Below are 14,753 nucleotides of genomic sequence, written 5' to 3'. Positions count from 1 at the left end.
GAATCGCGAAATTCGGTGTTGCCCACAGACTCGCTTACCAGCCACTAGCAGCCCAGAGCCTTCCGTGCGCTAGGGCTGCCGCCAGGATGGGCTTAGCGGCGGATACCGGAACATCCTATTCTTCCGGACTACCACTTATCTTGATCATCGCATGTTTTTCTTCTCTAAAACATTCTGCAGCTTCACAGAGCTTTCTACAGCTCAACTCAGAGCATGATGTCGCTCTTATGAGATGTCTTTAACTGCGCTGTCGAGCCAACTAATTTGCTTCCTTCAACAGCCGCCTCGCCGTCTAAGTTACTAACCGGTATGTGCACTTCCAACTCTTCTTCTCTACCAGCCTCAAATGATGCGGTAATTTGCGATTGACCCAGTGTCTGTGAAGCTCTCGCCGGAGTTTCGATACAGCACTGGCGCATGATATTCATTCTTCTTACATATTCTGATACTTTGCCATTTCACCTTGTTGCCCACTCATGACGTGGTTGAAACCCTTGACTGACTTGTCAAAAGACACAACCAGGAACTCGAGTCCAGTACCCCGTCCGGCTCCAGCCTCTGGAGCCCGACCTTATGTAATGCCCTATTGGTACGTTGAATCTGGCATTCTTGCTCATACCCTTCCCCCCTCCTATGATTATAACCTATCACGCCTAGATAGTAATTGATGCTTCGGCGATGAAATTTACCTTATCACCAAGATCTCTGAGGAACCTCTCACTTCTGATACATGTTACTCATTGAGTTTTGAGGATGTTGACTGACTTGAGATTATTAGGTGTTGCAAAGTCTGCTGAAGATAGCTTATTGAGAATGAATCTATTTCATGAAATTTCCACTTGCTGCTGGCCCTGAGTAAAAAAATCGTAATATTTTTCTAGTAGTTCTAAAATGTCCCGGTCCCGAGGTCAACTATAACCTTGAGAAAGCCCGTAGAGTCTAGACTCTGTCCGAGAGCTCGTATGGAGACTGCGTAACTCCAAGTACATCATTGCCGGGTAACTATATCTGCCGAGCTAACACTATATAGACACTACTCAACTATTGTTCAAAGTTTGAATGACATGACGAAAGATATATTCCTCTAACAAATACAAACCGCAAGACCAACCGCCAACAACCGAGGAAAATTCTACATTATGGTTCGAACGAATCGCTTTTCATCAAGTCCGTGTATATCATTATGTGCACTGGAGTTTTTGACCGGGGGCGCTGAAGGTTCATGCCATGCCAATCTTGAACCTAGTTTAGTAACTTGAAGCTCCGTTGCCCGCAGCTGATGCGGTGCCAGATGGGCCCTCGCGGCTGAGAACCCACATGAAGATGAACTGGATGACGTATGAATAGATGAAGAGGAACTGGGTGCGGCGGTTGCGCTGGGAGCGAGCGACGGTTTGAACTTCCATTCCTCCGCGAGCGTCGGGTGCTGAGTCTGGGAGGAGGACGTATTTGAGGGAGCGGAGCTTGGGTTGGTTAGCACAATATGGATTTGGAAGGATCCGAAGAAAATAACTTACTAGGAAGAGGGCATTTGCGGCGAACGTGTATATGAATGCCACCCATCCAACCCAACTACCGGTCCCTTTTCCGGGAGTGAAGATCTCAGAAACGAGGAGTGTGACGATGATTCCAACGAACTTGTACCCGGAGTAGGCGACTAGATCGACTAACTGAGAGTCATTATTGATGCTGAGAATGTACATGGCCAGCTTCAAGCAGATGATCTCGAAGAGGATAACTGCGATAGCGGTCGTGGTAGTAGCTCCAAGAAGCTCTGGGTGGAAGTTGCCGCGGAAGCCTGCCAGCATCGCTGACAATAGAATGTATGTGACGAGGGCCATGACCGGAATGTACATGTCGGGTGAGTTGAGGTCATCGCGCGGAGGCAGGAACATGGCCGAGTATTGCTGCTGCGAGATCTGACCATCGGGTCCAGTAGAAGCGGTCGTAAGGTGCGCTTGCTGGCGAGACCATCGCTTGTTTCTCCAGGGGAAGAGCACAAGGCCAAGCTTGTTGATCACGTAGGAGTTCGAGACGTTGAAGTAATGCTTGAGTGCCGGGATGGAAACGTAGCGGTTGAACTGGTTTAGGTATCAATTAGCATTATAAAGTAGAAACGTGGCTTTACAAAGGAGCCTACGTTCTGCTCCATGTATTCCTGCCCAGCTGCCATTGCAGTCTTGCCCATGTGGAATCCCATCTGCGCCGTGGGGTCATTGATGAACCCCCCGAAGCCAGGGGCATACGTTCCACTGCCACCCTGCGCGGGAGCCGGCTGATAAGGATTTACATATGCTGAAGATTGAGATTGCTGAGACGTCGGCGGCGGAGGAGAACGCATCATGGGGACTGTAGAGACATGCTGAGGCACTGGGTGGTGAAGTGGAGGTGAGTGAGCTGGGGGCGGCGCAAATGACTGGCGATACATGATTGCGGTTTTGATAAGTCAACGATAATGCTAAAGCTTGCTGCTCAAAGAGAGGCTGAAAAGCAGGTCGATGGCGGAGGCAGAAGCTTTAATAACGACTGTGAGAAGTTGCTTATACGTGGCTGAAAGCAGGCTGGTGAAGGTGGTTTCTGGCATGAATTTGTTGCCCGCCGGAGCTTCGTAGGTGGCCTTGATCTTCGCCGCCCGGACTCTTTCCCCACTCCGCAACCACCAGACGACATTATTGCGATACACACGTTTGACCATGCTCGAAGCTTTTGAGATCCTCTCTACCTCTGGGGTAGTTCTATGGTCCAAGACCTATGCCCCAGTAGGCTCGCATGTCGTTAATAGCCTGATCAATGATGTCTTCATTGAAGAGAAGGCTCAGCTTCAGAGCACCACGAACAGTGCTTCCCCAATTTTCAAGAAAGAAAAGTACACTCTGAAGTGGAGGAGGTCAAAGGATTTCAACCTGATCTTTGTGGTACGTTTATACTATAGTGCAGCGCATGGTCTGCCTTATCGCTAACACTGCAGTTGCTAGGCCGTCTACCAGTCACTTCTTCATCTCGGTTGGATCGATAAACTTTTGGACAACATTTCGACTATCTTCATCGACCTATACAAAGAGCAGCTGAAGAGTGAACGGGTTAGATCTGTGGAATATCCGTTCGACAAGTACTTTGACCAGCAAGTACGAGAACTTGAGGATAACGCCACCGCTGGCTTCGTGTTAGAAGCACCTGCGGTCGATGCGGAAGCAAGAAAAGATCCGCTTGTCTCTGCGGACAATGGCGGTCCTCCACCGCCGCCCGTCCCTGGTCTTCTGAAAGGTACGGTCCTAGTCTCTACTTGTGCTATATCCATACTAACAATCCTACAGCGCAGCCTCAAGCTGCGCTTGGTGGGGCGACCTCTGATGAAGGTTCGCCGCCACAAACTCCAGAAATATCTAGAATACCCTCGCCCGCAAGCCATATCCTCACCGGCAAGGCTGGTCCCGGGGGCCGTGCTTCGCGCCGCGCTCGCAAAGCTGCAAATGCCAGCGCCAACGCTTCATCTGGCGACGAGAAGAGTCGAAAGGGAAAGACACCTAAGAGTGAGAAGAAGCGACGAGTGTGGGGTGTTGATGGGCTCGCAGATGAGGATGATGGAACAGTCCTTGATTACTCCACGCCTGCTGGGGAAGAGGATGCGGCTGCACCGGCAGTGGAAGCTGTGTCGCAAGACTCTTGGGGCCGCCGAACCGGCAAGGGCCAGTTCGTTCTAAAGGATTTGGGAGATGAAGTTCATTCAATTCTTGAAAATGCCGACAACGAGAAGTCCAAGTCATCTGCGTCCTCTGGTTTCCTCGGCACCGGATTTGGCGCTGTTAGTGGCTTGCTGCGAAACATTGTTGGTGGAAAGAATCTATCCGACGCCGATTTGGAGAAGCCATTGAAGGCAATGGAAGACCACTTGTTGAAGAAGAACGTTGCGCGCGAGGCGGCCGTCCGCCTCTGCGAAGGTGTCAAGCAAGAGCTGGTTGGAAAGAAAACCGGCAACTTCCAGAGTGTTGATGCTGCTTTGAAAACAGCTATGGAATCTTCTCTTCGCAAGATCCTTACTCCTACTTCGTCGCTTGACCTGCTCCACGAGATCAACACCGTTACCAGCAAGAACAAGCAAACCACGTCAAGGCCATACGTAATCTCGATTGTCGGTGTGAACGGTGTTGGCAAGTCAACAAACCTAGGCAAGATTTGTTACTTCTTGTTGCAAAACAACTACCGCGTCTTGATCGCTGCATGCGATACATTCAGATCTGGAGCCGTTGAGCAGCTTCGAGTCCACGCTCGAAACCTGAAAGAGCTCAGCTCTCGTGAGAATGTCGGCGAGGTCGAGCTGTACGAGAAGGGCTACGGAAAGGATGCCGCGAACGTTGCCAAAGATGCCGTGGAATATGGCGGGGCCAATGGCTTTGACGTTGTTTTGATCGATACCGCTGGCCGTCGCCACAATGACCAGCGTCTCATGTCGTCGTTGGAGAAGTTTGCCAAATTCGCGCAACCAAACAAGATTTTCATGGTCGGCGAGGCCCTTGTTGGTACGGACAGCGTGATGCAGGCGCGCAACTTCAATGCTGCATTTGGTACTGGGCGGAATCTCGACGGGTTTATTATCAGCAAATGCGATACAGTCGGAGACATGGTTGGAACACTGGTCAGCATGGTCCATGCGACGGGCATTCCGATTGTTTTCCTAGGTGTCGGCCAGCATTACGGTGATTTGCGAGGACTTAGTGTGCCTTGGGCTGTCAATTTGCTTATGAAGTGATCTGGAGAAGATCCATGTGTTGTCTTGGTTGTGCCACTTGATTGGTGCTTTGTATCCGATCAGTAGCTTAGCTAGAAATACAAACAAAGCGATGGTGATTAGCCAATGTCTTATGCAGGTTTCTGCTAGTCGGCCAATGAAATTTAAGAATTTTCAATACAAGAAACAGGAAATCGCACATCAAATAAACTCCGACAAGCCACGGACATGCAAACTTTCAAGTGTAAGCAAGCCAACTGCCCCTGTATACCGGCCTCGGGGATTGGCTGAAACAATGACATCATCTGGGGTTGAAGCATCTCGAGTCAATGCTTCCTTGAGCCTCAATTCACACCACCCTGCTGCAACAACTTGCGTTCAATAGTCTAGTGACTCATAATAAGCCTTCTTTGCATTCCCCCCCTTTCTTCTGTACTCCAAAACCTGGGAAAGTGGTGCACGTGATAGCATCTAGACTGCTTACATCATCGCCAGCCTCATTTTTGTAGAGTCCAGTTCGGAAACCAGCTCGCGTGCCTCCGCTCCTCCCCCTCTGTATTGAACCGCTTATTCTTCCTACACAAAGCTCTATAACACTCGCTCAGCTAGAAACGGCAATGAGTATTGCTGGTGATATCGCATTTGCCCATTGATAACCCCGCTCTCGCTCGACCTTCTTGCTTGACTCGTCGCCCCCGCAAACCCACAGCTCTCACTCCGGACTGCATTTGATTTCAGCGGCAACCACAGAAACAACTTTATCATCACATATCCAGGCTTATAATGAAGACGCCGGATCGGGAGCTTATCCCGAGGCGTCGCTCATCAACCCTCCACTATCACACGTTCGACACTCCCCCGCCAAAGTCCCGCGGCAGACCTAACTCCGGACAATCGGCGTCCTCCGCCGAAGACGTGCACAATCACCAAAATGACCGCCATGAATCGCCGCCGGAGTCGCCCCTGCCTAAGAAGCAGATGGTCGTACTGGCAATGATTGCGCTGTGCGAGCAGACGGCCTTTAACTCGATCAGTCCTTACCTCCCCGATATGGCGTCGTCGTTTCCCGAGGTGAAGTCGGATATGGTTGGTGTATATGTTGGGATGATTGGGACAGCGTTTGCGGTTGCGCAACTTGTTACGAATTATTTCTGGGGCTGGCTGTCGGACCGCGTGGGGAGGAAGCCGGTTATACTGCTGGGGACTATTCTTACGGCGGTTTGCTTCGTCGCGTTTGGGTTCTGCAGTACCTTGTACCAGGCTGTTGCGGTGCAGGCGTTGATGGGTGTTGTCAATGGGAATCAAGGTTTGGTTTCGACTTGTCTTGGGGAGATTACCGACAAGAGCAATCAATCTAAGGCTTTCACCTACCTGCCGGTGCTCTACGGCATTGGTGGTATTACCGGGCCGTTGCTCGGTGGATTGCTTGTCATTCGACAAAACCCGTTCAACAAGTCCGAGCCGAACCCATTCCCGTACCTTGCACCGAACTTGCTGTCCGCAGGAATACTGGTGATAGACTTTGTTATTGCGCTAATCTTCCTCGAAGAGAGCTTGGAAGACGCCGACACATTGCCCAAGTTTGGCAAGAAGATCCGTGACCTCTTCGCCTGGTTCTGGCAAATCACCAGCTTTGGAAACCGTCCTCGAAGCGTGCGACCAGGCGACCACCTCCCGTACAGACTCATTCGCGAGCACACAGACGACCACGACAGCGACCTTGACTCTGCATCTGAAGTCTCCGAAACACACCACGGTCATGAATCGCTCACCCGCAGCGAACTTCTCAACCGGGACACCGTCCTCCTCTTACTTACATACGCCATCTTCGCCCTGTGCAACATCGCCTTCAACGCCCTCTTCCCCATCTTCTCCCAAGCAGGACCACCTATCGGCCGCGGCCTCACACCCTCAGAGATCGGTCTGGCGCAAGGCTTCTCCGGCGTTGTAACGATCATCTTCCAAATCTGCATCTTCGGCCAATTGCGGAACAAGATGGGGAACCGCTGGTCCTACCGCGCCGGTCTCTTCGGCTTCGTGGTCTCCTTCATCCTCATGCCATTCATCGGCTACAAGGGCAACGACGAGGGCAAAAAGGGTATATCAGGGAAGACAGCGTTTTTAGCCGTCGAACTCTGCTTCGTCCTCCTAGTCAAAACAGTCGCTGCTGTCGGCGGCCTAACCAGCGCGCTCCTCTTGGTAAGTCGCTTCACCTATACTCCCCTCCCTTCAAAACAAGTAATGTATAAACTAACAAAAAGCAGATAACAAACTCCGCCCCCGACCACGCCGTCCTCGGCGCCCTCAACGGTCTCGCGCAGACCCTCTCCGCCGCCGGCCGCGCAGTAGGCCCCTTCCTCTCAGGCAGCCTGTTCTCACTTGCCTCCCGCATCCAACCAAAGGGCGAGGCTATTCCGTTCGGTGTATTCGCCGCTGTATCCCTCGTCGGCTTCTTCCTCAGCTTTGGGATTAAGGCTAGGGAGTTGGAGGCCGAGGGGTGGGAGAGTAGTGGTGATGATGATGATGACGAGGGGGAAGATGAGAGTGGGAGTGTTAAGTCTGATGAGGAGAGGTGATCAAGCAGCTACCTGAGACCCTGTGTATGGGGTTTGTGAGGAAGGCTAAGGGGTTTTAACGATGTTATGTCTGTTGCATTGCCATTGCCATTGCTTTCTTTCACTTCATTTAATTCTTGTAGGTAGGTTTACATATTTTACCTTTTGTACAGTATCAAAAATTAGAGCAGCGGGGGCAAAAGAAGAGTTGTGTATAGAATTTCGCATAGCACGCACCCTGCTTGAATTCCAAAGATCATTAGCCATTGCTACCAAGAGTACTGCATCTAGCCCAAAGCAGCGCTAGGTAATTAGAGGTAGATACCCAAGTAACGCACTCCTACGCCGGCACAAGCCCCATAGCCCTAATCCATCTATCGGCAGTCTGTCGGAGTCTCGCAAGGGACAAGTGCCAAACGTCCATGGCATTCTGACCTTGTCCCTCAAATACACCCGATCCACCAAAGATCTCACCCCGGGTCACTGGAATCACAACAGGTCCAGTTCCGGGGCCATGATCGTCTCCCTGATGAATGGGTAATATGTTGGCACGAAACCTTTCATTTGGGATATTCCCTGCCGCTGTGCGCGCGCGCTCGTAGAGACGGATTTCTCCCGCCACTAAATCTGAATTTGAACTTGGATTTGGATCGTTCGCCTGTCTCGAGAAATTGACTAGTAGGACCAGCTGGACATTAGGCTGCCCTTTAAGCCATAGTCTCCTATCGGCGGTAAGCTTTCTCCAGCTGTCTTGAGGATCTGACTCTGACTCTGAATCTGACAAGCCTGTTTCAGCGACTATGGTCGGTAAGCTATCCGTTATTGGGATAAGAGCCCAATCGGGCTCCTCCCTGGACCCTGTGTACGGGCCCGCGAAGTCATCGAATGCTGATATATTTAGCTCGTCTAGTATTTTGCAAATGATTGATTGATATCTTGTAGGTAGGTAGGTAGGTAATAGGCAACTCACCCATCCCCACAGCACCATCAAGATAATCGCGCTCATCACGCGACAAGAAATTCCCCTCGCGCATCTCGTCGAGTTCTTTTGTGAGCCACATTTGAGGGATACTTAGGATTTTGGTCGTTCGTGTCCGGGCTGAGAGGGTGGTTGTGTGCGAGTTGTAGGCCAGCCTGGAGGGATGCATAGGCATAGTAGAGTTGATTAATTCAATACAAGCAGGTAGGTAGGTAGGCAGGTGAAGGGTACATACCGCGGCTTGAGACTCTCAATATCTGGATCTTCTATCAGGGCGTCGTAGACGGCTGCTTTGATTGTGGGAGGGACGTGGTCGAAGACTAGAGTTTTGCTTTCGTTGCAGGTGAGGATCGTAGCTCGAATGTTGAGGAAGAGTCTCTTGGCGGATGGAGGAAGTGCTGGGTCATCCCATGATGACTTGCTCCTTTGAGCTGAGGATAACACTTCGAGCAGGATGAGGAGGAAGTTGATATGTTTGGGAAGGAGGGTGTGAAGCTTAATGCTAAATAGGCGACCTGTGTCGGGAACCCTGGAACGGAAGACAACACGTAAAGATAGACTTTCACATAGTCCGGTAAGTTGGGGAAAAGTAGATAGTATACTGGATTTGTGCTGTCGTGGGTGTATAAGGGTATCTATTTGGCTTGCGGGTAGATAGCCCTAGCCTTAGATGGACATTGATGTCCTTTTCCAGTGGTGGTACACCGCAGCCATTCCCCTCTATATTGACTGAGGTGTCCCATACCGACGTTCCTGAAACAGAGAGGTAACCATATCTATGCTTTATCTCCATCTCCAGCTCCGAGTCTAGGATTGAAGGATCAGGGAAGTAACGCTGGTTCCTCAGTGCATCTTGGAATCAAATGCTGTCCTCGAGAGACTGCGGTCCTGAATTGTTTTCTCGTAAAGGGAGCGCTAGATGCGGTAGCCCTTGTCGTATATAGCTTTGCGTTCATCGATACTAGGGACCGGATCTTCGAGGTCCGAGGTGCTGGGGTCATAGTCGGTCATGATGGAATAGAAGAGAGGGCTTTTTGCAGGTGAGTAGAATGGGTGAAGGGCCGTAAAGAGACGGATAGGATTGAGGAACAAAGTACTTAGGTAGGTAAGCAGAGGAGGGGCACACCGCCACAAGTGCTGCCTAGGTATACTTGCCTGCTTGTCTGCCTGCCCGTCACTCAAATCTAGAACGTAGGAGACGAAAGGATTTGTTGCATCGAGCTTTATTGTCTAATATAACCGCATTAAAAACTATACTATCTAAGCTCTAGAATAAAATTGAACGGACTGCTCCCAGTAAATCACCGCCAAACCCACTCAAAGACATACATAACTACCTCCCCCAAGTACCCTGTCAGCAAAAGACCCTGCGCATATTCAATGAGCTCCCCTGTAGGAGTCAATCCTTCTCCTGAACTCGAACTAGAGCTCGAAACAAACATATCCTTCTCATTACCATCCTTAGACCCAGACCCAGACCCAGACCCAGAACGCACAGCCAGCCTCTTATCCAGCAGCGTCTTGAGCATTTCTGGTCCAGGTTTGAGGAGGATATACTTATCACTCTCATTTCCCTTGGTTTGACTTTGACTTTGGCCATGGCGCTTAGTAGATGAAGAAGAAGATGTACTTCGATTCCCACTCGATGTCCTTGCTCGACTCTTCGGATTCGGGATCGGAGTATGTGAGATACAATCTTGCGTTTGCGGGCTTATCCAGGTTATTCCCTGATATTTCTTCTGATTTTGATCCCGGGCGGTGTTTTGGTCAGGGAGTTTTGAAACGAGTGCGTTTCGTCTTGAGGATGTTGTTGGGCGTGATAGGGCGAGGCGGCCTCGCGATTGTTCTCTTTCTCGTTCTCCTCCATTTCCTAGTTGATCTGGAGTACTTTGATCGGTACCGACAAGTGCGTACTCGACGTCCGAATCTAGCGAGAACAAAATAATAGTGTTAACGCCAGACCGTAGTTTCATTCGAATCGTGCTGAAATTGCGTGGGTCAAGGTAGAACGTGTAGCTGGCTGTCACGATAGCGTTCTTGATGCTCACGCCCTCGATCCCGATATTACTCCCGCGACTAGGCTTGATCTTTGAGAGCGCCTGATCGCGTGCGGAAATAGGTGTTTTGGGCTTGATTGCCAGCGACTTGGATTGCCGCAATGTAACGGAGGGGATACAGTTGTGCGGGTGAATGTGTATGTGACTACTGGAGGCTTTCTTGCGGCACGATTCGCTGCAGAGGGGCGTTATGTTACAGGCTAATATAACCGTTAGTTTCTTTATCAATATGCTGATGAGTGGTCGGGGTTGACATACTCTTGCAACGAATACTCGTCAAACACCCGCAGTTCTGGCACGGCGCTGCCTCTTTAACGCCCCATTCTCGCTTCTCCATCTCGAGTACTTCTCTTCGTCGATTAAGCTTCGCGATTCTTTTCTCTGCGTACCCGATGCGCTTCCTTGAGTGGTGCTGTTCTGGCGTCCGCTTGGCCATATGTACAAGCTGTTGGTATGCGAGGACAGCCTTGTCAACGGCATCGAGGTGTTCCCTTGACACACAAAGCGCGCTCAACGCGTCAAATGTCTCGGGTGCCTCGGGGCCCTTGACGGCTAGGAAGTCCTCGACTAATGTCTCGAAGAGGTTCGCTGCGTCTCGGTTTAAACCCGCATCCATGTATGCTCTTCCGAGACGGTGAACGACGCGAAGACAGTCGCCGTCACGAGAGCGTTTGTAACTAGTTATGATGTCTTGAACATCAGGCGGGAAGTTAAAGGTCTCCGTGCTTTGGATGTATCGCACAACTGTGTCTCGAGTCACAACATTAGACAAACCAAACACGGTCCGGCAATGGGGAATTGTCCTTGCGCAGATAGCGCGGGACTCTTTCTCGAGCCCGAGTTTCTGATATAACAGAGAAAGTTTGTTCATTGCGTTTAACGTCGTTGCATTCTGGATTCCAAAGACTTCGTTTAGTGCTGGAACTGCTTTTTCGAGAAGGAGTAGGGCAGACTCAAGATCGCCTAGGAGGACCTTTAGCGAGGCAAGATTCTGCATGCTGCTTAATGTTTCTGGTGCATTCTGGCCTAGCGTCTTCAGTCGACCAGCAAAGGAACGCTCATATAATGCCGCTGCTTCAGTAGCGTAGCCGTCCTTCTCGCAGAGGCCGCCGAGATCATGGAGGACGGTGTAGTTCCTTGCGTGATCGCGGCCAAAGGCACGCTTGTACAGACCTAGTGACTCGAGATAGCATGCTTCTGCTTCAGCGGGGATGTCGAGGCTGCGATATGCCTGGCCCATGGAGTGCAGGATCCCAGCCCTGGTTTGCTTCTCGATGTCTAGACCTGGCAAGTCGTCGAGGATCTTCATGGCGTTGTGAAACTCGACCACTGCGCCTTGAGCATTTCCCTGCTTTAACAACATTTCGCCTCGAAGCCGTGTGTTGAGGGCTTGAGACAAGGCCGTTGCCGACGAAAGCCCGTTCTTCATTTGAAGGAATAAGTTGGCGACTTCATCGACCTGGAGAATTCTTTGACGCCCAGAAACATCGTGAACAATTGCACCACCGGAGATGTACTGCATGTGAACGAAGACATTTTGGGCACCCCTCACAAGAGCGACGTACTCAGCATCCTGAACTGTAGTCAAGCTGTTGTTTTGCGTGTCGTCCATTCCCTGTGCAAGAGCGTCTCCTGAGCTCCCTGCGCTATCCCGAACGGCAGCCCTACTCTCGTTGCGGGAATACTTCGTCACAAAAGAAAATCGTATGGCATTTGCTCGCTTCATCAACTTCTTGCCTCTGCCTGAGCGTGAGCGCGGCATTTCTGTGGAAGATTAGCATCTTTAGTCACACCTAAATATCTGTCACTGAACATACTGAACGGGACTTTCTTTCCAAACAACTTCTGGAAGAAAGACTGCCTCTTCGACATCCTCGGCATTTCGTACTCTTCATTACTCGTGATAAGTCTGTCGTCAGAGTTGTCGAGGTCACTTGCACGGTTTCTGCAATTATCTTCGCACAGGTCTGTCTTCTCAGGCTCTAGCATGGTGCTTTCGCCGAACCCTGAGTACTCTTAGTGAAGACCATGCAGAGGAAGTGAGAGACGTACCACTAGAACAAAAGCTTGCATCAGAGAGACCCATCTCGGGGCCAGCTGGGAGAGCCTTATATATACCATTTGGTGCATGGACTGCCCGCGTCAGCTTGCATAATTTCTCATCTCAGTAGCAAATGTACCTTTTTCCAAATCATACAGTCCGGCAAAGCTGATAGCCAACATCTCTTCCTCGTCGCTCTGGGATATTTCTGTCGTCGTCAGTTCAATTATTCCCAATCTAGATCGACAAGGAAACATACTTCTAAAAGACCACGAGTCGCGCAATTTCCTCGCCCGTTTCGCGAGCGATTGATCTCCACCAAAGTCCGTCATCAAAAACTTCGAAGGCACAGAGCCCTTTTGGATCAAGCTAGGGCTATGAGCTTGGCTTGTATTTCCGCTTGCAATTTCTTTCTGGATGTCACGGTAGCTTGTGTCATCTCGGGGGTCGTTGAGAAGTGGTTCGTATCTGGAGGTGTAAGTGGGTTGTTAGGGCTGCGTTGCTGTTTGGGTCTGGTCATCGGACCAAAAGTGAGATAGTGAGATGGGCTGAACTAACAAGACGTTGCATCGTGCGCTGCAGTGTGTGCAGTCTACCAGACATGACGTATCTGGTTTTGTCAAAGTCTGAACGGAGATTGTGGTTGAAGAATAAAGGTACCTTGCTGGCGTTCGACCATATCATCTTCACTCAGTGAGAACGGTCGCTCGCAGTTGTTGCAGAAGAATCGGATCGGGCGACAGTCGAGCGGAACCAGCCGTTTCTCCATGCGATATCCTTTCGTAATTAGTCTAGTAACTGTCAGTATGGCTCTTATGAGACAAGCGGCTAGCCTGGGACTCTATACCGATCGCGCGTCATCACATATACAGCAATAGCTGACCCAGAGCAGTATCGCGTTAAGTAGTGTTGTTTCAACTCGGCTCTGGTCCCGTCAGATTTCGTCTATCAGGATCTTCAAGATTGTAGAGCACGCACTCAGATGTAAAGACTGCCTCGCAGTCTGGACATTTGACCTCCGCAGCACCGAGGGTAGGCCCATCATCATCACGAAACGGAGGGAATAGTCGAAGGGCCTCCTGAAAGTTCTCGACAGCCGGCGATGGCTCTAACGACTCTATTCGCACAAATGAACGTCAGCTCGACCAGCTCTGCTCGAGTTGAGATCTCAATATGCAATGTCTACCATACGTACCGCTCGTACTGGACCGGCCAGCCAGCGATAAAAGGACGTCCGAAGCCTGCAGTATCCGTGTCTTTCCTTCCAGTCGGCTCGGTGTGTTAAGAATAAGCTCCTTCTCGAGCTCTCGATTTGCATCGGCCTGAATGTGGTGTCTACAGTAGTCAATCGATTAGCCCGGATCTGAATACGATGTCGTAGCTGTAGAGCAACGCGGTAAAATTGGAGGAAACCTACCTATCTCCAGAGACATCCACAAAGTGGCCATGACCGTGGCCACGAGAGTACTCTGCCTCCATCCTGTCTGTCCTAACCCGGGATCAGACGCACGCAAACGACGACACAGCGTCAAAAGGAGAGCGAAAGTGAGACGACGAAATCAAACGAACGTCAAGGCCAGAAAAAATCCCAACAGTCTCAACGAGCGGACTGCAATAATCGAGCATAAACGATGGATATCTCTCGATCGCCCCAAGGAAGCAAGATAAGGTGAGGCGTCATTTCAATAACGGATCCAACGCAGTGGCCCCAGCGGGCATGTGTAATATGTACCCATCTGCGACTGTCTACCCTCATACAGGAGGGGGGAGTGGGCTCAAGTTGGCTGGACATGGTCAAGTGAACCAGGACCAGAATAGAGCAGGAAGGATAGAGTGTCTCTGGCATCAAACAGTGCAGCATAGTTGCTTGTTTCAAGGAGAGAAGTGGTTAATCCCAGCCAATAGAGTAGTGAGGGGGCTGTTATCGTATCCCTATATCCCTGTAAAGGGAGAAGGGCGTTTTGATTGAAATGGAGTTTGTGGTGAGGAAAGAGTGGGAGGATGCGGAAGGGAAGTCCAGAAGAGGGAAAAGATGAGTTTGTTGTCACCACCAAAATTGTTCATTTGCTTCGTCATTTGAGACCCGACAAGTTCGCATCGCGGATAACACAACTCTCAAAGTCAGGTTGAATTCAATGGTTATCCCTTGCGTCGCAACATGTCATATCCCAGTCAAACGCAGTGCCGTGATCCATGCCGCATCTGGTGGCATGGATTGCACAGTGGGTGGATGCATGATCCATCACACGCACAGACAAAATATGTCTGCTTTATTGAACAACTAAGAAACCACTTCAATCTCTCCAATAGTTGTTAAAGAGCCTTGCCTCTACGATTAAGTTCCAGGAACAGTGGCGGCAAAGATAAAGTTGACAAGAAGCCCCGAAGAATCAGT

The 14,753-nt window shown here is 50.5% G+C and overlaps 5 protein-coding genes across 5 annotated transcripts; 2 read left to right on the top strand and 3 right to left on the bottom strand.

Annotated features, from left to right (window-relative positions):
- Nucleotides 1–929: 929 nt before the first annotated feature.
- On the bottom strand, nt 930–2,571 carry BDV14DRAFT_169939 (protein transporter YIF1). The gene is made up of 3 exons (XM_073768128.1): nt 2,141–2,571; nt 1,518–2,081; nt 930–1,463 (listed from the first exon to the last, which is right to left on the bottom strand). The coding sequence occupies exons 1-3, from the start codon at nt 2,426–2,428 to the stop codon at nt 1,248–1,250; spliced, it is 1,068 nt and encodes a 355-aa protein (XP_073630363.1). The 5' UTR covers nt 2,429–2,571; the 3' UTR covers nt 930–1,247.
- Nucleotides 2,572–2,693: 122 nt separating this feature from the next.
- On the top strand, nt 2,694–4,819 carry BDV14DRAFT_207537 (signal recognition particle receptor subunit alpha; the record flags this gene model as incomplete). The annotated part of the gene is made up of 3 exons (XM_073775153.1): nt 2,694–2,915; nt 2,976–3,264; nt 3,315–4,819. The coding sequence occupies 3 exons, from the start codon at nt 2,694–2,696 to the stop codon at nt 4,745–4,747; spliced, it is 1,944 nt and encodes a 647-aa protein (XP_073630362.1). The 3' UTR covers nt 4,748–4,819.
- A 383-nt stretch (nt 4,820–5,202) lies between these two features.
- On the top strand, nt 5,203–7,546 carry BDV14DRAFT_169935 (MFS transporter). Its single transcript, XM_073768127.1, has 2 exons — nt 5,203–6,925; nt 6,991–7,546. The coding sequence occupies exons 1-2, from the start codon at nt 5,510–5,512 to the stop codon at nt 7,300–7,302; spliced, it is 1,728 nt and encodes a 575-aa protein (XP_073630361.1). The 5' UTR covers nt 5,203–5,509; the 3' UTR covers nt 7,303–7,546.
- A 1-nt stretch (nt 7,547) lies between these two features.
- On the bottom strand, nt 7,548–8,376 carry BDV14DRAFT_169934 (uncharacterized protein). Its single transcript, XM_073768126.1, has one exon. It carries the CDS (start codon nt 8,285–8,287, stop codon nt 7,622–7,624), a length of 666 nt encoding a protein of 221 aa, XP_073630360.1. The 5' UTR covers nt 8,288–8,376; the 3' UTR covers nt 7,548–7,621.
- Nucleotides 8,377–9,499: 1,123 nt separating this feature from the next.
- BDV14DRAFT_207535 (tetratricopeptide repeat protein) lies at nt 9,500–13,845 on the bottom strand. Its single transcript, XM_073775152.1, has 13 exons — nt 13,776–13,845; nt 13,554–13,693; nt 13,337–13,475; nt 13,206–13,283; nt 13,019–13,149; nt 12,917–12,968; nt 12,618–12,826; nt 12,498–12,566; nt 12,370–12,450; nt 12,135–12,323; nt 11,092–12,081; nt 10,576–11,061; nt 9,500–10,517 (listed from the first exon to the last, which is right to left on the bottom strand). Exons 1-13 carry the CDS (start codon nt 13,835–13,837, stop codon nt 9,562–9,564), a joined length of 3,582 nt encoding a protein of 1,193 aa, XP_073630359.1. The 5' UTR covers nt 13,838–13,845; the 3' UTR covers nt 9,500–9,561.
- Between the last annotated feature and the right edge of the window lie 908 nt (nt 13,846–14,753).

The sequence above is a fragment of the Aspergillus stella-maris genome, assembly GCF_047715825.1.
Source record: "Aspergillus stella-maris strain CBS 113639 unplaced genomic scaffold BDV14scaffold_14, whole genome shotgun sequence".
NCBI lineage: Eukaryota > Fungi > Ascomycota > Eurotiomycetes > Eurotiales > Aspergillaceae > Aspergillus > Aspergillus stella-maris.
Note: the sequence above shows the minus strand (reverse complement) of the source record. Positions and strands in the feature narration are given on the sequence as shown.